We start from the raw sequence: 27,858 nt of genomic DNA on the forward strand, positions 1-27,858 counted from the left end.
TGACTACTGAAACAGGTAATATGGGAGGAGTAGGAGGAAATGTGACTTTCTGATCATGGAGTGTGAAAGGAATTAACAAGCCAGCAAAAGAAGGCAAAGTACTGTCTCACCTGAATGAATTTAAGGCAGATATGATTTTCTTACAAGAGACACACTTGAAAAACAAAGCACATGGTAAAATTAGAGCCAGATGGATTGTCAAATTTATCACATCAGGTTTGCGAAGAAGGCTAGGGGAGTACCTATGACATTTCGCAGAAATGTCTCATTTATACATCAGTTTAAAATTGCAGATAAAGAGGAGAGGTATATTCTGATCTCAAGCAAGATATAGTCCATACCATTTCTACTATTAAACATTTATGGCCAAGAATTTTTAGGAAAATATTCAGCCTTACTCTGGATTCTCTCCTACAAACTTGATAATTGGAGCTGACTTTAATGGTGTCATAAGTTGCATTTCGACCAAAAAAAAAAATCGAAGAAAAGATTTTTCTTCAGGAACTAAAGGGTTCCTGTGGCCCATTGTTGTCTGTGTTTCCAACGCGGCCTAAAGTCCCAGGAAGATTATGCAAAGTTATTAGACATTACATTATTCACAGCATTTTGAGGACATAACATGAACAAAAATACAGGACAAATTGCATCCTGTATATATTCAATACAGGACTAGGGATGGGAATTGATAAGATTTTATTGATACCAATGCTATTGTCGATTCTGCTTATCGATCCGATTCTTTATCGATTCCTGTCTCTGAACACTGAACAAGATAGATAACTGCTCTGTAGTTGTTCAATCCCTCGAGGAGGAGGTGCTGCCTCCTTAGGTCTGCCTTGCATTAATTTACAAAAAAAGAAAAAAAAATCTTCCACAGCTCCCATCTTTCACTTAAAAGAGCCGGCTCGTTCATAACTTACACATCACTAATACGTACCTTCACTGCTCTGCTGAGACTGGGAAGCGCTCGAGCGCAAACACATGGCAATCCTGATAATTAATGCCCTGCTGCGTCGACAAATGTGCTGGTGTTTCCACCATTGTTTGAAATCTGAGTGCCGCAGACATTGCACATTGCGCTGTTAGCGTCATTTTGTGTGAAATTAAGCCACACTTCCTCGACTCATTCATTGTCGTTCGTGCTGACTGCCTCTCGCGAAAGCGCGACGTCATTGTATTGCTAGGCACCTGGAACTAATAGGAAGGCATCAATAAGGGAATCGTTAAGCATAAAAGCAAATGATGTCGAAGTTGGAACTGGTTCTCAGCTGGAACCGGTTCTCGATTCCCATCCCTATACAGGACTCAGCATTTTATTTTCAAATAAGGGACGATCCTGTATTATGTGCGACGGGTGGCAACCCTAGCCACTCCGGTGGTTGTGGTCCTTTATTTTTTTGTTTCAGTTTTTTTCACTCGCTGCAGACCTTTAAACATCGCGGGTGAAATAAAATGCAGCGAGTACTCGACCAGTCAAAAATGTTCCACACTGGAGACCACATCCCCAAAGTTCCTGAACCTTTGGAAAGTACTATCCCCCCCAATAGGTACCTTTTTGGGGTCGATTAATTACCCTGGAACTAAATTTAGACCCTGGTTTCTGCGGTCGAAACGCGCTCTTTCCTGGGGAAAGTTCCTGTGGTGGAAACGTGGCTCTAGATACTTATCTGGACAGATCATCTAGCCAACTAGCAGCACCATCTAATGTGTCTATATTTTTTAAAATTCATATATTAATAACACAATGATGTATGGAGAATCCTAAATGCAGCACATAGAGAGTACTCGTTTCTCTTTCTGGTTCACAATGTTTATACTAGCATAGATTATTTTGTACTTGATGGCAAACTTTTCCAGGTGTGCGTAACGTTAAATATCATGATATTATCATATCTGATCACTATCCTGTTTCTGGTTCACTGTAGCTGCTTGAGACAACAAATACTCTTAGACCCTGGAGGTTTGATCCTCACTCACACACAAAAAAACAGTTCTGTGGATACTTGGAGACGCAGATGAAGCAGTTTTTCAAAACGAATGATATAGATGATGTTTCACTGATGCTGTTATAGGAGACACTCTAACATACGTTAGAGGATGCGCCATTTCCTTTCAGGCTGCGCCAAAGAAATGCAATACCTCAGAACTATCACAGCTAGAGGAGCAAATAAGGAAACACGATGCCAAATATGCTGCTCAACCACCCAGTAAGACACATAATAAAATTTCAGCACTTAAATAATAATAATCAATTACTCTTAGATAATATTTCTAGAGCTTTTATATTTACTAAACAGATCACTTTGAATTTGGGAATAAACCACATAAAGTGCTGGCAGGACAACTACAGAAAAGAGAAAATGATAATAATGAAAACTAGAAAATTCCAGGGAAATTTTGAGTGCCACGGGGGCTACTGCCGGGATGAGTACATGATTTATTTCCAGTGTTCAAAAGTCACCCTGATCATATTCTGGTTTTGAGAAATGTCTTGATATAAAAGACTCTGATATAAAACAATGTCACATCCCTCAATCATGTATTATGTGGGAAATATCTCATATTCTGTCTTGTTTTTTTTAAATAAAACAAGAGGCAACATGTCTTCAAACTGGCATTTAAAGGGTTAAAATCCTGAAAACTAATAATCATTTGGTAGGTTTGAGCAGAACTGAAGTGGTTTAAGAGATTTATGCAAAAAAAGCAGAAAAAAATATTGATATATGATAATTTTATAGCATTTTCTTTGTGTGTCCTTTTTTGGACGCGAGGAACCCCAGAGGGTACAAAATGTGTTACCAGTGTATAATAGACCTGTAACGGTAACTGACATTAGATTTTAAAAATATGTAAAAAAAGACACTTTCTTGCAGAAATCCATACCTTCAGCTGTAACACAGCCAAAATGATCAGCAAATCAAAAAAAAAAGTAAAGAAAATGTCCAAAAAAGGACAGAGGGACCCCTGAGGGTTAATAAATCCCACGAACCGCTATTTAAATTACCACTATTATGTTTTTTCCTGTGCTAAATTTAACATTACTGGGGAGGAGAGCAACGCGACTAGAAGTGACAGCGAGAGAGGGCTAGTAGCTTCTCCTCTCCTCTGTCTCAGCGGAGACCGTCACAATTTCATTCACTCTTTTAACAAAACAAAAAAAAAAGCAACGAAGGAAGCAGTAAATGGACTTACATATTTAAGACCTAACTAAATGTCTATTAAGACCTAACATGCGGCTAATGTAAAGCTAGCAGAGCTTGGAGAGTTGGTTATCTGGTTGCTAGGCGCACGCAGGCACACACACAGGTCAGGAGCTGCCGTTGCCATGGCAATGTGAAAATCTGCCCAGAATTTGGCTTCTACATGGCTTCAAAACAACTGCAAATTATGAGAAAACCGTTACTTCTTTTCATAAACCGAAAAGACCGTGCCAGACACTGAAGCCAGAAGTTTCTACAGTCTCTATTTTATTCAGATATTCCTTAAAAAGAGTGCGTAAGCTCAGTGCGAAGACAAAGAGAGATTCTTTTGAAAAAAAAAGACGATTGCATTAGGTGTCAATGAGAGTGAGACAGGTATTGCTGCCGGACTCGGCACCCCCGTTTAAATTTTGTGCAGACCATGCCTGTCAAAGTTACATTTTATGAATCCCAACAACTATTTCTACATTTTCAGAAAGAATTATTTGTCTCCTTTTTACGGTTTGGCCGCGAGCTCGAGTTAAAAATAAAAATAAAGGTTATTTTTTACTGCTTCACGCACTCTAGCCAACTGACGCTTTCACTCTAACTTTGAAGAAAAAGTGATTTGCACTCCTCCTTTGAGTGCTCACAGTTTGAAAAGTTTACATGTTATGTAAAAACAGTTCCTATCTTTTTGAGAGAGCAGAAGTTTTCCTCCGTTTTACAGTTTGAATCACATTTCTACGTGCAGGTATGAGAGAGCTGGGTGACTCAGAAAAAAGGTGCAATTTTGTCGAAAAAAGGTGGGTTTCTAAAGAAAATTCCAATGCATTTCTAATGCATTATTTATTCCCAGTTTTTTGGGAATAACTTTGGGAAAAATTGGAATTTTAACACCAAAAGTCATAGCACCCCTTGCGGGATCAAGACGCACGTTTTGATGTATATATTACCAGGGTTTTCTCAAAGCTGCGGGACGAGTTACGCGCCGAAATTTGGCGGAAGAATAATAAACCCGAAACAGAAGATTAATAGAGGCACTCCTCTCAGCTATTCTAGCTGTAGAGGAGTGCCTCGGAGCTGAGCACCCGTGGCACTAATGATATATGACCATTCCTATAATAAAATCTGGATCTGGCACTATTACCAATTTATTTCAACAATATTAAGAGAACTTGTACACCTCTCAAACTCAAGCTTCATCCGAAGTCATGAAGCGGTTTCTGGACACATTTGATCCGCCCACACTAGATCAGAGGGATTGGAGCTTCTTGGATTCAGAAATCACATGTGAGGAAATAAAGCAAAAAATTAATTCCTTGAAAAATGACAAGAACCCCTGACCAGACAGGATTTGCAATTAGTTCTATAAAAAGTTAAATAAATTAATATACCCAGCCCTGCAGAGGATGTACAAAAAGGCATTTATGATCCCAACTACTTTGAATGAGGCCACTATAACACTTATTCCTAAGAAAGGGAGGGGCTTGAAACAGGCAGGCTCATATAGGCCACTGTCATTACTAAACACAGATCAGAAAATCTTGGCCAAGTCCTGAGCAAGAAGACTCAGCCTCCACATAGCTATATTGATACACCCAGATTAAACTGGGTTTATCTCAGACAGAAGTTCATTTCATAACTTCAGACACCTTTTCAATATTATGTATTCTCCAAGACACCCTTAGGAAGATTTGTTTATCCTGAATTTGGACACAGAAAAAGCCTTTGATTGTGTATAGTGGTCATATTCAACTGTACGTGGTATTAGATAAATTTGATTATGGGGATGGATTTATATTCTGGGCCAAGTTGCTATACAGCAGTCCTAATACTAGAATTCTCACCAACTGGAGCCATTCAACCTACACAGGGGCACTAGGCAAGGGTGTCCCTTACTGTTTGCACTTGCATTGAAGCCCGTTGCAGAAGCAATTTGGTCACACATGGAAATGCAGAGTTATAATACAGAATATTCATCAAACAAAATTTAATTATGTGCAGATTATATTTTTCTTGACGTAACAAGCCCACAGACCTCCATCCCTACACTACTGGAGACAACTGAGTTATATAGCTTTTTTTCGGTATACAAGATAAACTGGAATAAAAGTGAACTAATGCTACACATCACAGTGACCGAGAAGTCCTCAAGCAGATTCACTTCAAAGTGAAAACAGAGAAATTTACATATTTAGGGGTTGAGGTTAAAAAAAAGTATAACTCTCTACTTGAAGCTAATTTCATATCGATATTGGACTAAATTCAAAGACTAAATTTGAGTTTTGGAGAACATTTCCAGTTTCCTTAATAGGTAAATTGAATGCTCAAGATGATTTACCTCCCTCAATTATCTCTTTCAATATCTGCCTATATACCTTACTCGGTCATTTAAAAAAAAAAAAAAGCATTTTCTGATTCTTTTATTTATAAGACGCACAAAATTTGGAACGGTCACCTGTGCAAACATAAGACACGGGGGGCTGGTGCTACCAGATTTCATGTGCTATTATATGGCGGCCAATATTCATTGTATGTCCTACTGGCTGAATGAGACGATTTTGCTCACCAGCTGGCTGGAAATGGAGTGAGAGGACTGCCTACCATATTCAATTGGTGCTATTGTAATGTCTCCCAGGCGACTTAATAAAGCATGCTGTAGTTACAACACCGTTATTCAAAGAACTATCCAGATTTGGACACAAATAGCAAAGCAATTTAAACTCAGAGCTATATCCTTCATGACACCAATAGCAGCAAACCCATCTGTTACACCCTTGATTATGGATGGATCCTTCGACCATTTGAGAGAACTGGGGCTATATAGCTTTGGAGATCTAAAACATACAAGGTAGATTTGTGCTATTTCAGCAGTTTCTTGAGTAGTATGGGCTACCAAAAACTGATTCTTACCTTAGGTGAGATACTTTGTGAAGACTTATATTCACAATTTCGAGACTGCGGCACCTGATAAATTAGACTGGATCGTCTGAAGGACTGTATAGTGGAAGGACATGCAATTTAATTTATATATGATATATTGCATGAATTTGGACAAGCAAAAATGGACGGTATAAACAAGGGCTCCGTGAAAGAACTGGGGACAGAAATAGCAGATGACATCTGGAGCAAGGGGTTGAGCTTTGTTAATGCAAAGCTATCTGTGCAAGGCACTATCTGATTCAGTTTAAAGATCTACACAGACTGCATATATGTGACAAATGTGGGCAAGCAGAGGCCTATACAATTCATAGCTATGCTGTATGCCCTAAACTACACAAGGCTACAAAAACATTTCTGCTGCACTGAAGGGTCCCTTCAGTTTGCCTATTTGGGTTCAATGAAGTTGATGCAGTGCCCTCTTGGTGCTCATTCTGTGTTGTGTTTAACCAGCGTAACATATTTGTGAGGTCTTGCGAACAAGCCATGACTGAGGGGAAAGATGGACTGGAACACATTTTCTATTGTCCCCGGGATGACAGGAAACCCTTAGTCTTGAGATGCATTTGTTAGTAGAGCATTACCTCACCCCCAAACAAAGACCATATTAATGAGAAACACCACTAAAGATACATTATTCATAGAGTACGATATAGACAATATTGTGTGGCATAGAAATCTTTGATTTGATGTTTTATTCATAGTGTTGTGCTATAAGAAGATGGGGAGTAGTGTGTGGAATAAGAAATTATGACTTAGTACCACAGCTTCCATAAAGTCAAGATTCAGGTTCATTTATTCATTCATTAATTTAGGTCAGAGGTTGTTGTGAATTAATAAGTTTTAGTTCAGTCTTTCTCAGATTTCTCCTGGAGTGTAGCTAGATGCTTCTGTCAAGCTCAGCAGGAGGTGCAGGGCTGGAAAGCCAGGTTTCATCTACAATGAATAACTGCTTTTTGAAATGGTTCAAATCCACAGCCATGATAGTGGCTCTGACAAGCTGTACTTCAGCAAACTGGCATATGAAGATGTCTACAGTGACACTTTGTGATGGATAATCTCTTAAAGCAGTTATTTGCAAGTTATACTATGGCGACTCACTATAGCCTTAAATCTATTCTGAAGAGTGCTGCTCAGAGGGTGCGCTCTTGTCTTGTAAATGCATCAATAGCCGGAGCAAGCAACATTTACCACCGCTCAGTCCCAGCAATAAACGGCATTTGGGAGGAAACAAAAAAGACAAATAGCTCTTTTAACAGGATAAAAACCCAAAGTAATGTATAGAAATAAAAGGCAGATAATCGTTAAGTTTAAGCAATTATTGTTTGTTTTTTTAAACCACATAATCTCAATGCTCATCATTGTAATGACTGTCGGCTATTGGAAATTGACGTTGATATCATCCACTGGCCCAAGCCTAGTACTAGATCCAGAGCACACTGGAGAGATTACATATCTCATCTGGCCTGAGAATACCTCGGGGTCCCCAAGGTGGAAATGGAAAGCGTTGCTGGGGAGAGGGACATCTGGGCTAAATTGCTTAACCTGCTTTCACTGCGACCCTACTCCAGATAATGGAGTAAAATATCAAGCCAACGGAACCAGCCCAACAGCTTAGGCTAAGCATATACAATGTAAATATAAGGCTGGGTCAAGCTGCCGAATATCTGCTCTTTGCTTGGGTGAGAGCTGGAGTTAAAAGCGACTTAGAGGTATGTTAGGTCAATTTAAAAACACTTTAAGTCAAGGCTCGTGAATGGTGTTGTCATGGGGCCCAAGAGATTTATGACGGCACAGTCTGACACCCACTGCAGGGTGGTCAAAATATCAATTAACATGAATGCTAGGTGTCTATAGGAATGCTCACCAAACTTTATTTAACTGTGTATTGATAACTGTCAAATGTGTGTCTGCGTGTGTGAGCAAGGGCCTAAGAATTTTTCCTCTCTCTCCCTCCCTTTTGTTTTGTCCATGCTCCTCTTCATGACCTTTGTATTTGACCTCTGACCTTTGTCTTAATGATTCTTCCATCAGTTTCGTCTGCCACAGCCCCCTCACGCTCTCTACAAGGTGACGTCACCAAACCAATCCTCACAGCACTGGAGGAGGGACACACACATGACTGACACACACCGTCTGCCTTGGGTGAATGCACAAACACACACATGCACATACATGCATGCACACACGTACAGTTCGTTGGCTTATAGAATTAATAGCTCATTTGAAATGCTCTACATGGAACAGTCCCACACATGACAAAATAACAGCAGTAACAGGATGGATAGTGATTTCACTCATACTTATTATCCATCAAGGGCTTGTGTTTAACTGCCATTTGCCAATATGGAACTGACCTGCAACGGACCAATTTAGGTGGGACCTGGGCATGTATTGTTCAAATTAGGTGAACGGTAAAAGTTAAAAATCAATCACTATTACTCAGACTCACAAACCATTTATCAAATTATTCTGAATTAAAGATACTCCAGAGGTACAGCACAGATTTTGAGTTGTGGTCCAGGGAGCGATTCCAGACAGCATGGTTACATTTACATTTACTCATGTGGCAGACGCTTTTATCAAAAGCGACTTGTGAGCAACATCACTAAAGCTTCAATGCAGTAGGAGACCTTGGTGTAGGAAGTACTAAATCAGTTCAATAAGGCAAAGTGCAAAGATATCAGATAAAGAGGTGCACGAAAGAGCATAGTAAGAGCTAGTTAGGCATGGTAGGGAGTTAGAGGTGTTAGGAGAGAAGGTGCTCTCTGAGGAACCAAGACTCTTGACTTAGCCATATTTCTAACATGCAATGAAACGTCCCCATCAACAGTCCAGGTATTTGAGGTGTTCTCTCTCAAGCGTACCTGATGCAACTAATGACGCCCTTGATTGGTTGTGCCTTAGACCACACCTGATTTGCAAATGTGTGCTCTTATGAGGAATTCTATTCAGGGGGTTGAATATTTTTGAGACTCCAGTAGTCATTGAAAGTAGGATTTAGTGTTGAATTTGGATAAAATCCTTGTAATATTAGTTTTATTTAACTATTTAAACTGTTCTCCTGTAATTTGTTTATTGCACACACCTGAAAAATTAGAAATTTTGCGAATAAACCTAAAATGCAATGGGGGTTGAATAATTTTTGATTGAAACTCTACATAAAATGCTGCCTATATAATTTGACTTGACCCAATCATTTCTGCTGCATTACTTGCTTGTTACTATTGCTTGTTGATAAAAGTATTCATATCAGTGTATATCGGAGAATATATGCGCTGATACCAATATATCTGTGATAGGCCAGTATCAGCCGACTGATAAATCCGTCAGGCTCTAGAACAGGTTATTGTACTGACATGAATCGATGCCCAAAGAGAGAGGGAGAGAGAAATGAGTAATTTATGTAGAAGTTGTAGAAATGATAGAGAGAGTAGATGAGGAAGGGAGAGAGAGAGAGAGAGAGAGAGGCAGACAGAAATAGACAGGCATCGTAATTTATGCAGAGCTCTGTGCTTCAACAGGACCATGAAACAGACTGTTGGAGGGGGTTTGAAGGGACGTGAAAAACATAGTGTAGTGATTATGATGTTGGGTACACGAGACTGTACTGACTGAAATCACGTAGGAGGAAAGAAGGGTCAAACACCAAGAATGAACTTTTTGTGACCACATGACCTGATGGATAAAATACACCTTTCTGTCCAAAGAAGAAGAAAGTTGTGTTGTGGCTTTCTGGGCTTACTATGGCAATAATTTTGATGAACACAGTTAGCTGTTTGAGGCTCATGCTAATGCTAAACTAGAATGCATTATGTTTGACATTATGGATGAACTTGGCGTAACAGTATATGTGCATCCAAAGACATATTTCTAATCTGAGCAGGTGTTTCCAGCAGCTATACCAATGTTGGCTACAATGAATAATGCCTAATACCTGTTAAATTAAGAGTGAAAAGGCAGATAATTTGAGTGTTTATTTGATTATATTTTGCCTTTATGTATATTTGGGAGATGAAAAGTAAATGGAGGGAGGATGAAATGAGTTTTATCATTTTCTGTACCTCTTATCGCACATTTATGTTTTTTCTCTTTCCCACATTGTATTTTAAAGTGGTGAAACTATTAACTGAATTTGTGGTGTACCACAATGGCTGTTCATTACATAGTGAGCGTATACATCATATAACTCAACTCATAGCTCATCACTCAGCTCGCAAGTCATGCAACTCATAACACTAAACTGTATGTGGGTTTGAGATAAATCAGGAAAGAGTGAGAGAGAATGAAAGAGTGAGGGAGATGAAAGAGAAATTGAGGGGTAGAGGAAGAAGGCTGGTGCGAAATGAAGAGCAAAAGAGTGCGGCTAGCCAAGCAGAAAAGGCTGTCAGTCTCTATAAAAGATCTCCTCTGTCAGATTAGTATGAGAGGGCTTCTCTCTCACTTTTCGTCCCTTGTGTCTAGGACTTTTCTCTTGCATGATTCACTCCCTCCATTTGCCACTGCATATCTTTCTCTCATTTGTCTTTGCTTTCAGAGTAATTCATTATCAGATAAGGGACTGCTCCTGGTTTTCTTTTTGCATGTCAAATTAGCAATGATGTATTTCTATACACAAAGAGCTGTGTGTATTCTCTCAAGCAAATGGGAGTTGTACATATATTACTGTGTTGCTCCCCTGCTTAATGAGTGAGTGCTTGTTAACAATGCTTTCCTTAGGGCAGGGAACATCATTAGTGATAATTAGTCTGTGATAGGAGCTCAGGCTAAGAATGACAACATGACACAACACAGAGCTGTAGTTCAGAGTGGATTCAACATTCTGAGGTGATGGTGGTGATGGTCAGTTTTATCTCTGATAGGAATATTTCATGACACTTTGAGTCCCCTATGTAGTTCTTTTTAAATTTCTCCAAGTTTTCATGCTGCTCATCCAGCCTAGCTCTAAGTGTTGTATACCACAATACGTAAACTTCACCAAACTTGACTCTCATATGTGTGATACACTATGTGTCCCATACTGTGTCAGTAAAGAGTCAATAAGGAAAACAACAATGTTGTGAGTAGTTATACATACATATGGTTTTGTATGTGTCTTTAATTGTGTCTTTCTGTTTCTCTTTAGACGTACTCAGTGGGTGGTTTGGGTGATGAGGACTTCAACATCCCACCTATTACTCCCCCCAACCTGCCAGACCACATGCTGCCCCCCCATCTCCATCAGGATTCCCCCTCTGGACCGTACCCACCTCTGGACGCTCCTCCTAGCTCAGCTCCACACCACCTCTACCAGCTGCAGGGCATGGATCTGCCTAGTGTGCGTGGTAGCCAAGATGGAGCTGCTATATTGAACCAAGATGGTGGCACGTTCAGCCCAGATGGTGGCCCAATGACCAGTACACTATCTGTGGTGAGTAGTCATAAATAAATCACACATATTAATGGTAATGGTAAGTGGTGACATGTAAATTGAAGCAAGATGGTATGTGATTTAAAAGATGGATTTATACACATGACAATAGCAAATATGACCTTTAGTTTGCTAAACCACTACATTAGTGAGGGCAGGGTTGTAAAGATTTACACCCCCTTCACACTCTCATAGATGTTTTTGGTAATATAAGTGGATGAGACGACGAGTGGAGTAAGATATTTCATCACTAAAAATCTTTCACAGTTGAAATCACTGACACTGAGTAGAACTTCAGCTGAACCAACTGCTGCTCCCCATCAGTGAGGAAACGACATACTTTATAAAGCCAACTTGAATTGACCATAGTACTCAAAAGGTTTATTTTAGGATGGACTAATATTTTTTGTCTCACTAAAACATACTTTTGAAAATTTAGGACCTTGGTGAGTCTTAAGATTTGAACTGACAGCCAGCAGTTATATTTTAACTATACTCTTTAATGTTTTATTCAGTTTCACTTTGTGAAATGGGATATTGCCTGGGGCAGTGTTATTTGAAAGCCAATCATGGCGTATGGTCGATGTGACATTTGCCTTATATTTTCATTTCACAGAAAAGTGAAACTCTTGCTTTGAGTTGTGACATTTAGATGTGGCAGACTGTGTCATATAAAGAATGTAATGTAAAGAAATAGGAGCTAGACCAGAGACTTGCAGATACTTCAACTGTCATAGAAACTTGCTATTCAGTGGGGTGAGGTGTGTGTCAGTATCTGTAAAAAAGGTTTCTCCCATTTTATTAAGAATAGAACTTTTCCCCCTCCCACTCGGACTTAGTCTCTGGCAGTCCTACCTGCTCAGTTGAAAACCTCATGATAACCTCTTAGCCCTGTTTGTAGTTGAAGTTTAGTTGAGTTTATTATGATGCTATTAAATGTCATAATACAGACTGTTGTTTAATAATTTTGAATTAAATTGTGATTTTCTTCCTTTGATTGTGACTAACCTGTCTATGAAGTATGTAACAGTGGAGAGATAAGGGTCACCTCAGTGGCTCACCTGGTAGAGTGCATACCACGTGGGCTTAGTCCTAACTGCAGTAACCATGGTTTCAAGACCAACCCACGTCCCTTTGCTGCATGTCATCCCTGACTTTCCTGTCTCTTTCTCTCACTCTACTATTGGCATAAAGGCAAAAGATGGCCAAAAAATAAATTAAAAAACAAACAGTGGAGATGATGATTAGAAGGTCTTATTTTCCATCTTTGTCTGTATCCGCCTTTCCTCTCTCTCTCTCCTTCTCTCTAGCTTACTTTTTTATTCTCATACTAACATACATTTACTGCTAGTCCATGAATTATGATTGCCTAGCAACCATCCTGGCTCAGCCTTAACAGGGTGAGTGAGGGGCTATGAAGTGTGTGTGTGTGTGTGTGTGTGTGTGTGTGTGTGTGTGTGTGTGTGTGTGTGTATAATTCTTAAAGGAGGCAACTACTCAGGTGCAGATGATATTCGTTGGTCTGATTGAAGGCTGATGGACTCAAATTATCAACAATCCCTTTAATATCTTGTTTAATTAGCCCATTGTTGGCAATATTGCAGATTAATGAACATAGTTTCTTTATGAATATATTGGATTTACAAGACTTTTGTGTCAATGTGAAGGACCTTGATATTAAATGTTTCATATAATATATCAGCCAAAAACAGAGATTACCACCTCAGTTTTTTAATTACATTTCCAGAAAATGTACTTAAGGTGTTGTGTACTGTGACATGAAATTTCATCCAATATGACACAGACTATCCATATTGCAAACATGTACATTAAAGCAGTGTACACAGAGTGATTTCTCATTTTAAAATTTCTGTCAGATTAGTCAATCACAATAGGACTACTCAACTTTATAATAACAGTCAACTTGCCAATACTGGCATGCTTTTACTGTCATTTAGATGAAAGATTTGTGATTTGGTTAGCATATTGTATGTTCTTTTGCAACAACAAACATAAATAAATAAAATTGCGAGCTCTGATTGCTAAAAGCAAGAACAGATTGGGATTTTTTTGCTGTACTTTTCAAATTGAAATCCTGTCAGTTACCACATGTATGTGGAGCTTGATGTGATTGATTAAGCTGACGGCAATACTCCTTCCCCTCTCGTGACATGAGTCAGTCATTACTCAGCCATCCGGGGTTCCCCCTCTATTACTCTCTTAGGCCATCTACACAAATGTTTTTCTGACCTACAGAAGGAAAATCCGATTGATATTTTTTCCATTGTTAATGTGTTTAGTTCCGAAAGTATGTTTCAATTGCTATAACATTATGTGTGTGACCTTGTGATCTCTTTTTCCTGTAAACTGACGTTACCACCCAAACCACTAAGATTAGAGCTGAAATACCTCCTTGCCTTGAATTTTCCTTTTGATTTTAATTAATAACATTTTTAGTAAATTTTTTTGTTATTCAAAGTTTCAATCTGTCATTCTGAGCCAGGCAGTTTAATTCTATAATAAAGAGTTATGATAATAATGTAACATACAGTATAATGTAATCATATGACATTCAATTCAGTCCGCACAAACATATTTCCAAAACTTTTTTTCAGTAAAAAGTTTTGATTAGTTCATTTAAATCCATGTATTTTTTTATTTAATAGCTCAGCAATGTTGTCAGGTTGTGAAACAACTCTTTTTAAATGGTTTTATGTATGTGAAATGAGCGAGTAAAAGCTTTCTAGAGGATTATGACAGTTCATATTTTGACTGTTTACTGTTATGACATTTATTGAGGTCCCAACCGAACAAATGCCAAACCACAGCTACTATTTTTCAGCATGTCGACCAGGATGAACTTCAATCTAAAACCTCTTCCCATGTTAGAGAAATGTCACTCTGTGTTCCATCTAGATACCACAGCAGCATTGAGAGTCTGCTGCCAGTAACTGAGTTCAGGTAATGTGTTCCAGGAGGGGCAGAGTGTACCAGACCACATCCGTTATTATTCAATGTGTACTAAAACGAAACTCTAAATACACGCTTTCAACCCAGTCCCGTCTTCATATTAGCACTGATAGGTGTCAAAGTTCCCATGCTGCGAGTGTTAGCAATGATAACTTTTGTTTTCCTGAAAAATAGACAGACTAACAAAGATGACTAGCTCATTATGAGATTGCTCACATTTTGGCAATGCCAATCGACTGAACTACACTACACAGTGGGTGACAGACAGGGCTTCTGAATAATGAGGAGCACACACCGAGATTTGCCATGGAATAACATTTTCCCATTTGCTTCTTGCTTCTTGGCATTGAAGCTGCAGTTTTTATTAAGATGTCTTAAAGTGACATTTAAATGTCAGTATTAAGGAAAAAATATGTAAGATGCACTTGATTTGAATGTACATAGATAGACTCAGGCATGTTGATGTATTATATGAGCTCTATTTAAGATTCCCTCTGTTGTGGGACATTTGTTTTGAAAGAAAACAATACACATAAAACGTTATGCATTCATTAGGGTTTTCCCTTGGTTGCTGGAGGGCTTATAGACACTGTGGTGATGTGGAGCTGTGTGATTGTCCCATCCTCAACTATAAGGTGACCCCAACTTTTTTTAAACTAATTTCCAGAAAAAAAAAATTATACTTATATTTGGGCCAATACATCATCTTTTCTCTCCAGAGTAGTAGAGAACTTTCTACATTATTTTTTCAATTCAATTAGATTAGATGTTACAGAGAAATGTGCCGTGCATAAGTCTTATAATGTTTGGTAAAACTCTGTTCATGACACTGTAAAGCTGTGGACCAACTGTCTGGTCACTTTATATCTTGAAGCAAACAGACCTGGGAATAAACCAGTGCTTCTAGTATAATTTTACATGTGTACACCAAAACATTTTCTCCAGATAAAGTTCTTTAGCGGCTTCTCTGGAATGTAGCAAATAAAGTATAAAATCTCTTGTGATGTATTTACATGAGTTGGAATTGACAGTTTAAATGACATCTGATTCTGTCTTATCCCTGACCTGTATTGCCTGTTGCCATGGCTACTATCAGATTTCATTATTAGTGAATCCTGGACTGCTGCACACTGTACAAATCCTATCATGCAAAGGCAGACTCTGTTTCAAAGTCCAAGTAGGTCTGTTACATGAACAAAATTATGTAGCTCAGATATTGTTTCAGTGCACCGTCTGTTCGGTCCAGCATGGAGGCTAAGATACCACCCTGATTTGAAAGCAAACTATGGCCCGACTCAATTACATTTTAAAGCATGAATTGACTTGTCACCTTATAAGGTTATGCTGCATAAACTTGTTAGCATAAACATGTTATTTTTAATTAGTAGTCATGTTCATGTTTCGTCACCTGATGAATTGAAGTCATATAAACTCTGTTTTTATGGTTATTTTGCCCTCCAGTAATTCCCATGGAAAATTCCTGGCTCTTTAGCTGCTTAATGCTCCACTATGTTCTGATTAAGTTATAGTAGTGAACATGTTAGCAAACAGTTACCTGTTGACACGGCACATCATTCAAGCATTAATTTAGAGTCATGTTTCAACATCTCCTCTTCTTGTAGCTCTCCTCAGATGCTCTTTCACTGCTGAAGTTAAAGAGTCAGCTATTTTCTAACTTTGTCTGTCTGCTGTTTTTGCTGGACAAATAACATATACAGTGCTTTATCTGAGCTGTTTTGCCAGCTGATCACCAGTCAGGTGATAATTCAGGTAGCTAGGCAGATGTTTTGAAACATTTTGGCTAACAGGGTACAAATATACTAAAAGAGATGTAACATTTCCAGATGCAGAAATACAAAACAGTACTTGATTTTCACTATATATTACTTAATGATGTGGTTAGTCGTAAAAGACCAGGACTACCTTCAATTTAAGCAATAGTTTCATTTTTTTTAAGTCTTATAGTTTGAAGACTGCCTTATTGCCTTCGTTACAAAATAATTGTGTTTTTAATATGCATTTAAAAGTATCCACTGGTTTAGGAACTCAAAACCAAACAGGTAAGTATGGCACACAAAAGTAAAATAATTAATGCTGCAAATATAGCAGAACAATACTTATACAGTATATGCACCTGACAAATGCTATGTGCTGCATAACATTATTAAAACGATGCATAGAGACCAATATGTAGAAAACAACACACACTGATGTTTTCATTGGCCTACAGTTATTCTACAATATTGACAGAATCAGTCTGAAGGATCAAGGTAAATATTGTACAAGCAAGGGGTTTACATGCAATTTCTGTGTCATTTAAACTTAGTGAAGGACTTGATAATCAGAAGTAATGGCAAAAACAACAATATAGCTGCGCTTAGCTGCAATTATCGGGGTCCTAGCAGCTTGAAAGCATTTGAATACCATATGTATGAATTTCTATTGAATTTTTGATGAAGCAGGACTGAAGCAGGACTTAGGCCATCTGTGGTTTCGAACCCCTGACCTTGGTATCCCTAGAGAATGTGACTTACTGGTTGTGTCACTGGTTAACCATGTGTTGCACACGCCTTAACACAAGTTGAGTAAATTATATCACATGTGCAAAACAGGAGTATTTTTGCTTGTTTCACTTTAAAACACTTAAAATGGTCAAAATGTTGGTGTGACAGTCAAAACAAAAAATTTAACACATAATGTTACTGGTTCCAGGAGAATCATCAAATATTTTGGTGACTTTGAATCCAACACTGAGCAAAAAGAAAATATTGCGCATTAAGTAAATATTATAGCAAGATAATTAATATCACTGAGGACTCACTGTTTGTCCGATCCATTTGAAACACTTGATATCTACTATCTAGAGAATGTCTTTATCAATTTTGGTGACATTTGAATGAAGACTAGTGGAGATATACATGTTAATTGATTTTATATATTTTAAGAAAATATAGAGTAAACGACTTCTGAATTGACCATAGGTTACAGTGAAGCAAACTTTCATCACCATTCAGTGGATGTGCTGAAAAAAATCTCAGCTCTGTTGGACATACAAGTCCAACAGATCCCTATTGTGATTATTTGAAGTTTGTAAGGTGGAATTATTAGAAATGTATATTTCTTGTAATTAGTCACGGCTACTTTAATCAATCATTACAACAAATTAACGAATTTCATATGAATCTATGCAGCAAAATCAAAGATACAATTTTTGTGTTTGTAGTGCCCCCTAGAGGCAGAATATCCCAGGAGTCTATAACAATGGTAGGACTTTGGAAGGTGTGTGGTTCCAATAGCAGTAGCCAATTTTGTTTTATGAGCGTTGGTGTAAAATTGATTTTAATGACGATTTCAAAATGGATTGACGAACTGAAATTCTTTCAATAAAATTTCATCAGCATTGTCTGTTGATGATGTAGACTGAGTTTCATGAGAATCAGATAAACAGCCTCGGACTGGTTTGTTTTGGGTTTACATTTGATTATGTGAAAATGGATGAAAAATTTTACATTTTTAGAGCTGAATATCATTCGGGTAAAGATGCAGAAGATTCCAGAGATCAAATTTGCAAAATAACTTTGACTGTAGCCCAAGCCGTTTTCGAGAACATTTCACATATGGATATTGCAATGTATACTTCATTATTATAGCGCCACCTATCGGACAATTACTTTTATTTATTGTGCCTGAGTAGTGGGCGAAATTTGCATTCAATATGTCAATTTTAAGGAGTTTTTCTCCAGTAGTTTTTAAGCTTAGAAAAATAAGACAGAATAATAATGAGAACGAAAACAATAGGGATCCAGCAGCATTCAATGCTTGGACCCTTAATAATAATAACGACAACAAAAACAATAGGGTTCCCAGCAGCATTCACTGCTGAGAAGCTAAATTTGAGTGAGGCAGGGTCGTCAGAATCAGGGGAGAATCTTGCTGTGATACAAATCATCAAGAAGAACGACATATGTTCAGCGCCGAGTCTCATCTCCTAGTGGGAAGCTTTAGAGTGTACCAAGAAGAGGCCCAGAAGACTTTCTGTTTTATTTTACATCATTGTCTCTTTGGAGGAGAAATTATAGGAGATTAAAGCTTTTATTTAAAATTGTTCTCAGTTTCTTTTATAACTTTACATCTCATCTTTTATGAATGTGATCTCAAAACATTAGAAAAAATGTCTGTGCAGGTTGTTTTATGATAATCTACAAGAATTAATGGCAACAAACAGAAAGAATAGAAAGAAATGTGTTATACTGATATAATTCGCAGACAGACAGGTATATTGTGTAGATGTTGGTTGAACACCATCAAGTCATCAAAGTCATTCATTGTCATCACATCTTGTCTTTGCACAGATGCAGCAGATGGTTAACTCGGATTCTCGGTTTACCAGCAGCCAACAGCCAATTGAAGCAGCTCTGGGACCCAGGAGCCAATCAGGCATGATTCAACAAAGTCAGTTGTCCACCATCAAGCAATCTCAGCTGGGGCTGAGTGGGAACTCCATTACCCATAATTCTCCTTCACCCCCTGAAAGTAAATCCGCCACACCATCTCCCTCCAGTTCAGCACATGAGGATGAGAATGATGATGGACTCAGGGTAAAACACACACACACACAAACACACACACACACACACACACACACACACACACACACACACACACACACACACTATCTCCTGTTTCTATGAGTTACTGAGTCATATATTGCTAAGCTGTAACAGCCATTTGTGGTCTTCTCTGTTGTGTATGTATGTGTGTGTGTGTGTGTGTGTGTGTGTGTGTGTGTGTGTGTGTGTGTGTGTGTGTGTGTCTAGACAGTGAAGAGTTGTTATGTTAATGCTATGTGTCATAATACACCCATTCTCCCTGCATATCAACTAGATGGAAATCACTGTTTGGTGTCTCACACTGAAACAAGCACTCTGCACCAAACTGACTGATCATATTCTGGGGAAATGAAACCACTATTGTGCTGCTGAATGATACACAGTTTAGTAGGAATACCGATCTAAAACTAATGCAGTCCAATACAACAGTCCTACAATAACTCTACTTGTCATGAAGGTTTCAATGTTGAGTTTTTGTTGAAACTGGTAAGAATGTGTAGATTCAACTGTGAGATAATTTTGGAGGATGTAGTCTGTGGTGATGTTGAACTGCACCGTATTATATTGAAAGGGTATTCCTATTATTTTTTCAATTCCATCTAAATTAATGAGGGTAGGCTTAACAACAGACACACATCTTTGCACAATGCAGCATAGTTCAACAGCAGCACAAATTGCAGCCTAGAAAATCACAATACTTTTAGAGGACATTAGTTTTAGCTAGGTGTTCCCAATAAACTGACAACTGAGTATATTTACCAGCTCTATCATCTCATTGACTATGTATAGAACAGTGCGTTGTAGATGGGCAACATTTTAAGCCAGTATACAAGTAATACTAGCATCAGTAGGAAAGAAAATTAAGATTGGTTTTACCTTTACAACACATCCCTAAACAAACAGTGGCTGTTTTTGCAAAGTTACACATCATGTAGTATTCGCTAAGTTATACTAGCCAATAGCCTTTAGTATTCATAAGAAAATGATACATGTACATATATTAGGCAAGGCTGGTTTATTTGTATAGCTCCTTTAAAACCTTGGTTAATCTAAAGGGTCAGCACCAGGCAAAGAAATGCATAAGACCAACATTTAAGAACACAATGAAGGGGGAAAAAAATGTATGTCGTGATTATGAAAAGAAATGAAATACAAAAAGACAAATAAAATAGAAGGGAAATACAGTTTCAGTGCAGTAATAAGTTTCCGCAAATTTAATAAAGGAAAAAATTAATCAATCAAGCTGTGACTCATTTAAAAGCCCACAAACCATATTTCATCACATTTAATCAGTCGTTTCAATTTAATCATCATCTTCTTCCTGTAAGTGATGTGTTCCTACAGGAACATACAATTTTCTGCTAAAGTTAGAACAGTTTTGGTTATTTAACATGAGATTCATGCACTTTTGTTCTTCTCTGTGTTCTTGTCACTGGCTGGTTAATTATGTCACATACTTTTCAATCAAATCCAAGGGCAGTTGTGGGGCTGTTGCGTATTAGAGGATACCCACCCCCAGCCTGCTGTGCCCCGACAGGTCAGGGTCACCTTGGCCTTTTGTTGTCACTGACATCAGCGGTGCAATCTAACAAGGTCTAGTTGCCCACATTGAAACTCCATGTTGCTGTTGGGGGGCAACTGGATAACATTCCTTTTTAAAGTCTAGTAGCAGAGCTGTCGCGCTGCATGTGTTACATAGCTGTTAAAACATGAGTGGGTGGTAGTTGGCAACAGGGATACACAGTATATTCAAGATATATTATTCCTGTGACTAAAAGATGAAAGTAAAGGTGAAAGTCACGAGAATGTGCGCGGGATGCATTTCAGCAGCACATTTCATTGCCCATTTGACAAAACAAATGTTTTTAAATTATTTGGTTTTAATCAATATAAATGTTGGTAATGCTTTCTTTTACAGGTCCTAATCATATCGTGAAAGTTTCCTGTTAAGAAAAACAAAGTATTACCAGATGTGTGTACTGCCTCTGATGTGCTACTTTTGCTGTGGTGTCCTAGAGTCAGTGTTCGTGTATGGTGTGGATAATTTTTAACCACTCTCTGAAAGGCTTCAGTTCTGCTGACTGGTGGGGAATTTCCCCATGGTTCATCTCTGACTTGTACAATAGCTTGACATCAAACAAGAACAATGAGGTCACATGGTGGTGATGAGAGAGTCATCAAAGACACAAACAGACCTGTTAAAATGCCAGGTCGAAGACAAAAGAAGACAAAAGAAAGTACTCCTAAAATAATCGTCCAGTCTTTATGCTTCCAGCTGGGGGCGTTGTGTTTTCAAGTCTCTTTCATTCTTGTGACTGCAATATCTCAGTAACACTTTGATGGAGTTTCTTCAAACTTACAACAACAAGCGTTCACTTGGATTTAAGGAGTTTAAAGGTCAAATTTCAAGTCCACTATCATCGCACAAGACACATTTTTGGCTTTGTGAACACGATATCTCAGTAACGCATTGAGGGTATTTCTTCAAATTTAGCTATTGTCCTACATTCCTTTCAACCACCTTCTTCTCTTTGTAGCATGGTGGTGGAGCAGAGAAGCGGCCGGCAGCAGTAGATATCTCCAAGAAACCGAAAACACCAAAGAAGAAGAAGCGAAAGGACCCCAATGAGCCGGTGAAACCAGTGTCTGCCTATGCCTTGTTTTTCAGAGACACCCAAGCCAACATCAAGGCCCAGAACCCCAACGCCACTTTTGGGGAGGTGTCAAAGATTGTGGCGTCCATGTGGGATGGCTTGGGAGAGGAACAGAAACAGGTAGATTCGTCTATACCTTTCTGCTAGCTTATCACCGTTGTTGATCATATTAGCTTAAAAAAATATAATTATGGCTTCTTTATACTAATTAAAGTTGAAAAATAAATAGTTATGAAATTAAATCCATAATTAATATCATAGTAATCAAACTGACAGGTTGATTGTAACTGCAGCTGATAATTTAGCAGAGAAGTGATGTGATGTAAATGTGTGCATAATGTGTATATAAATGCGATTTTCTTGCACATCTTTACAGTAATTATGCAGCTGTATCAACATTAATGTGGTGATAACTTAGATTTTCAAATGTGATACATAAAAACATAAAAAGAGTGTTTGTTAAATAAATAAAAAAATTCAGAAGTTAGATTTTTTATCCACACTAGGATGGCAGTATCAGTCAGACCAATACTTTGATTCAGACTAAAGTATCTTGACAACTATACTGGATGCAGTTCCACAAAATGTTTGGAGAGACATTCATGTCCAGAGGATACATTTTAACGACCTTTGTGATCCTTTGAGTTGAGTCAAGTTTTTGCATGATGGTTGTACCTGATATACTGAAGATTTTTTCACTATAATAAAAACTGTAATTAATAGGCAAGTAATACTTCGATAATTATAGTTTTTTACAGTTTCGTAATGCTCATTAAATAAATTTGTACAAGTTATTTTTTCAAACTCAGGGTTTTGTAGAGAAGTAAAATGTTTGTTTTTCAGGTATACAAGAAGAAGACAGAGACAGCTAAAAAGGAGTATTTGAAACAACTGGCTGCCTACAGAGCCAGCCTAGTCTCACAGGTACAACACACACACACTGATAAATAGGGATCCAAGCCTGAGGGGGCTTGGGACCACACATGCAAGGCAGCATGGTCCCTAGTTCCAGCAGAGCTGAGAACCCTATTGTTTCTATTTGGATTTTCATTATTATTAGGGGTCCAAACTGAGGGGGCAGGGGCCCAGGCATGCAAGGCAGCATGGTTCCCATTTCCCAGTAGCTAGCGGTCAAAACAGGACGTCTTTCATATCTTTGTCAAAATAATGTAACTTTAGTCACCAGTTCCAGATATCACTGTGAGGGTAGCTACGAAATTTGGTGCTAATCCCCAATAAGGGGGCACCACAAAGGTGAAAAGTTTTTATCTCGTAATTGGCTGTATGGATTTGTACGTAATTTGGTGTGTATGATTAATCATCATTCCTGAGTCCATGCCTAAGTTTTGGTAATGATTAATTAAAGTGAGGGTGGCCTATCACAGAAAATCAAAATTCCCCATGTTTCACCGTTCAAATTTCAAAAATTCATAATAAATCACCCATAGGTTCCACAGAGCTGAACTTTGTTCTGGTTATTCACTGAATTCTGAGAAATGTTTGCCTAACTGCAACCTATGGTCAATTATCAATCCGTCACTCCATATTTATCACAATATTCAACTGAATTAACATGAAGACTTTGTTTTAAATGCTGTGATGTTTGGCCTCTAACTCCCATATAATATGACACACATTCAGAAACCTTACATTATCTTGTTCACTGAAAGTAGCTGAATCTAATGATATAGTCCACGCCCATTTTCTCCTATCATATTGTTTCACAAAATCGTGAAATATGTCAAACCTACTTCCTCAAACTCCTCCTAGGCATTGAGTCCGATCTGCACAAAACTCTGCAGATAGAATCTAGACAAGATTTTGATCAAAGGTTCTATAAAGATTTGCATTGCTCTAAAATCCTAACTCTAATCCGTTCATACCTGTTTGAAGGTCTAGTTCAACTTACTGCTATTAAACTGTTTAGGAGTAAACGGGTCACTCTGCAAATTGATTTTCTGTTCTGCTTTTCCTTGTTCTCCAGAGTTACAGTGATCCATCTGAAATGAAGCTGCCCCACTCCTCCTCCTCGTCATCCTCTTCTTCCTCTCCCTCAATGTTTACACCCAAACCCTCAGTCTACCCTGGTCACCCAGGCCATCACCCTTCCTCCAGCTCACTTGCCCACCCACTCCCTCTTGCTCCCCCTCAGCACCCGGGCATGTACATGTTGTACCCTCACCCATCCCATCCTTCCCATGCCTCGAGCCCTGGTCTTGGCCCCCACCTGTCTCCTCCTCACACCCAGATCCATCCCCAGCTCCAGGGTCTGTCCTCCAGAGGGACCATGCCACGGCCCAACATCCCCCACCAGGGAGCTCTATCCCTCAGCAGTGTGGTGGGGACATCCACCCCTCCTCTCCAGGTCACCTCTCCCCTCCATAGCCAGGGAGGACTGCACAGTCCACACCATCAGCACCAGCAGCTCAGTGGACACTCACTGGGAATGGCACACTCCCCTGCCATTACACAGGTGAGTCACTGTGTGACTCTGTTTTTTACTTGTTTGTCAATCAATAGTGCAAGTTGAACTTGTGTCAGTCAAGCTCTCCCTATTCAGCAAACAAAAAGAATTATGACATATTTTAGAGCATTTTGAGTTTCTGCCATGATATTTTAGTTGACTATCTTCAGGTAAAGCGAGAACAAAAGCCATCAATTGGTCAGGGGTAAGCCAAACTATTTTTACCTCACAGGGTCTTCATCAGGGCAAATATAAGGAAAAAGTGTTTGGTGACCTTTATGAGCACCTTTAGGTCGCTTGGATTGACTACTTGGAATTTGAACTACCTTACATTTATCATGCGCTCATGGTTTGCATTTGGTGGCTTCTTGATTGAGAATTCACGTCATGGCATTTAGAGCAAAGGCCTAATTGGCTGATATGGTGATTGCATCACAACTGGGGAAGAAAATTTTTACTTTGTCTTAATTTAATACTACATGGAATGTATACCGTGCACAATGTTCTGATCTTTATTCTATACTGCTTTTGCAATTGGTAATGAATACACTACCACTTCATAAAAAACAAGTACTGATACATTGCACCTTCAGATGTCAGACAAACTGTAAAAAAAAGATTTGTATATGTTTTCAGTTTTTCGGTACTGTCTTTTGCAATTAAGTATTTTAATTTTTTACAGTTAGCATTAGCATTTCCATCTCCTTGTACAATTCATTGTGGGATAGATACTTAAATATTACCTTTTTTTCCCATATACCGATCAGCCATAACATTATGACCAAGTGAATAACATTGATTATCTCGTTACAATGGCACCTGTCAGCCGGTGGGATATATTAGGCAGCAAGTGAACATTTAGTCCTCAAATTTGATGTGTTGGAAGCAGCAAAATGGGCAAGTATAAGGATCTGAGCGACTTTGACAAGGGTCAAATTGTGATGGCTAGAGGTCTGGGTCCAAGCAGCTCCAAAACTGCAGGTCTTGTTGGGTACTCCCGGTCTGCAGTGGTTAGTACCTATCAAAAGTGGTCTACGGAAGGACAACAGGTGAACCGGCAAAAGGGTCATGGGCGCCCAAGGCTCAAAGCGTTTTCTCTAAAGTTACATAACTACTCCAATGTTGTACCGCCCCTGTTACTGAATGCACTCTGGATTTAAAATGTGCTGTACACACCTCAAAAGACCTGATTTGGGACAGGTCGAGTCATGTGTCCAAAGATGGCTGTGCAGTGATTTGTTTGACACAGTACAACAGGATTGATGTATTTTTCATTGCTGGCTTTCAGTGACAATGCTCTCGTCTCAACAACAGTTCACCTGGGATTAAGCATGCAACAAGGGGGCGGGGTTATGCAAATCTTTATTTTGAAGACTATTGGTTATCCATTCAATGTAGAAACTGGATTGGATTCTTAGTGGTTTGCAAAGCATCTTCTTGTCAGGGATTTAGGGGGATGGCAGTAGTAAGCGACTTGATATTTTCACAGCTCTTACTTTATACCTCAGAGTTTATAAAAAAACTAGTCTAACTCACTGAATGTAGGCTGTGGGTGTAAACTTGCCAATGGGCACCTATTTCAGGCAGCATTCTCCTCCCTTTCTGCTTCCCCTTTGCTACGGGAAACAACACAACCTCCAAGTTGCAACCTACACATTGAAAATGGCAGGTTTTGAAGAAGATTTGGATTTTGCAATCACACAGTTGACATGCATCTTTGCGATGAATTAGCCATTTTAAAGATAGTGCTTGCTTGACCAAATGCAAATGTTCCACCAAGACAAATCCCCCACAACACTATTTTGCAGGGTCACCGTCGCTGCATCCTGGTTTCAGCACTGCCCACCATTTTTCCCCCAATAGCAGCATGACAATAGATGCAGCCAGACCATGCTCCAGCACTAACACAACATTGTCAACTCTCTAGACTCATAAAAAACACAGTCTTAACCCATTTTCACAATGTGTGACAGAAGAAGAGGTGGATGGACAGGCTGAAGAGGTAAAACACACACACGCAAACAGTGGAGATGAGATGGATGCTGGACACACATCCGCATTTCCTTGTGGACCTGAGTACTTAATAAGATAGAACTGTATTGAATTAAGTTAAATAAAGTTTACGTTGTTGGAAATAAATCCAGCCTACCCTAATTATTAATCATGGTTATTAAGCGTGGTTGATGATGGAATAGTTGACTTAGAAATGGATGATACAGATATGTTGAAATACTGTAGAAGTAAAAAAAAATGTTTGTAATAGTCAAGTTTTGGAAACATCCTATGTAAAATCTATTTTTAATGGCAGACATCAATTTTTGATTGGATATTAGTCAGACTTTTGGTGTATTTTGTCAACTTCTGTCTGACATTATCACATTAGAGACAGATAGACAGAGACAGTCAGCCCCTTTGCCCCTTCACTGTCCTCTTGTCAGTTAGTCTGTTGACAGTTAATCAACAGAGGAGGAAGAGGAAGACAAGTGAAAGGATTATGAACATGAACTTGTGGTCAGTCCAGTGTGAGATAGTGTGATGGTGCGAGTGTTTCCTCTAAATTGTTAAAGAAATGGGGGGATGGACTTCCACTGGGTCTCTCTTCCCATTTTATCTCCCTTTTTATAGTGGACTTTTAAATCTCACACTCCCATAATCCCCTTTCTCTCTCCTCCATTTTCCATATTCCTAGCAAAAAAGTGAAAGAGACAACCCAAAAAAGTGAAGGAAAAAAGAGAGAGGACACAGTGACAGAGGTCTGAACTTTTTCTTATAGTGAAGAGTGAGAAATAGTGGGGGAAGGGAGAGAGAGGAGAGAGAGGGAGAGAGACAAAAGAGGCAGATGGGGTCTTTGTCAAGAGAGAGAGAGAGAAGAATTTGCTAAACAATGGATGAATAGGTGAGGGGGGTGGGGGTGGGGGTGGGGGGGACCAACCACCTGCTGTCCTCTTTCAGTCACAACACTCAGATTAACTCACCCCACCTCTCTCTCTTTCTCACTCACTCTCTCCTCACTCTATCGCTCTCCCTTTCTGTCTCGTCTCTCTCTCTCTCTCTCTGTCAGTCTTTCTACCTCTCTGCCCCCCCGACACACACACAGACACACACTCTGGCACTTTTATTCACTACACTCACTCCTTTTTCCCTTCTTCCATCTCTTAAGGTTTGAGATGCTCACCTACTTTTCCCTCTCCTCCTCCTGTTCCACTGCTTCCTCCTCTTATCTTACCTTTTCATCTTCACTTCTGCACAGCTTTCCTACTCCCTCCTGGCAATTACTCTGTAATTACCGCTGGTGAACCTGCAACTGCTCTGTTTCCTTTCCACTTGAGCTGGATACATGACTTCATCCATATTCCGTAAATCAGAAACCATTTTGCTAAAGAAGTGCTTCGCAAAAACCATCAGCTGCCTATAGACTAATCCACTTTGTAGGATGAGGAATATTAACCACCATTACTGTAAAAACATCTTACAATTAAGCCCATGCAATAACACTGTGATGTGTGTTTCTCACTTCTTACTTTCAAAATCTCACACATTTTGGCATAGTGTCATGATTAATATGCCAAATTAGCTGTCCTTGTTCAACAGTTATTGTTTGCAAAGGATATACAGATTATCCAATTCA

The 27,858-nt window shown here is 38.9% G+C and overlaps 1 protein-coding gene across 2 annotated transcripts in view; it reads left to right on the top strand.

Annotated features, from left to right (window-relative positions):
* The window catches only part of tox (thymocyte selection-associated high mobility group box), a 56,206-nt gene that overhangs the window by 18,585 nt on the left and 9,763 nt on the right, over window positions 1-27,858 (top strand). The window contains exons 3-8 of one of the 2 annotated variants that reach the window (XM_056392261.1): window positions 8,157-8,267; window positions 11,248-11,532; window positions 18,855-19,100; window positions 21,650-21,886; window positions 22,610-22,690; window positions 23,751-24,239. In XM_056392261.1, the coding sequence (XP_056248236.1) occupies window positions 8,157-8,267; window positions 11,248-11,532; window positions 18,855-19,100; window positions 21,650-21,886; window positions 22,610-22,690; window positions 23,751-24,239 (1,449 nt within the window). The remainder of the gene's footprint in view (window positions 1-8,156; window positions 8,268-11,247; window positions 11,533-18,854; window positions 19,101-21,649; window positions 21,887-22,609; window positions 22,691-23,750; window positions 24,240-27,858) is intronic. The other variant, XM_056392262.1, reaches the window with a different exon arrangement.

The sequence above is a fragment of the Seriola aureovittata genome, chromosome 12 (genome assembly GCF_021018895.1).
Source record: "Seriola aureovittata isolate HTS-2021-v1 ecotype China chromosome 12, ASM2101889v1, whole genome shotgun sequence".
Lineage (NCBI taxonomy): Eukaryota > Metazoa > Chordata > Actinopteri > Carangiformes > Carangidae > Seriola > Seriola aureovittata.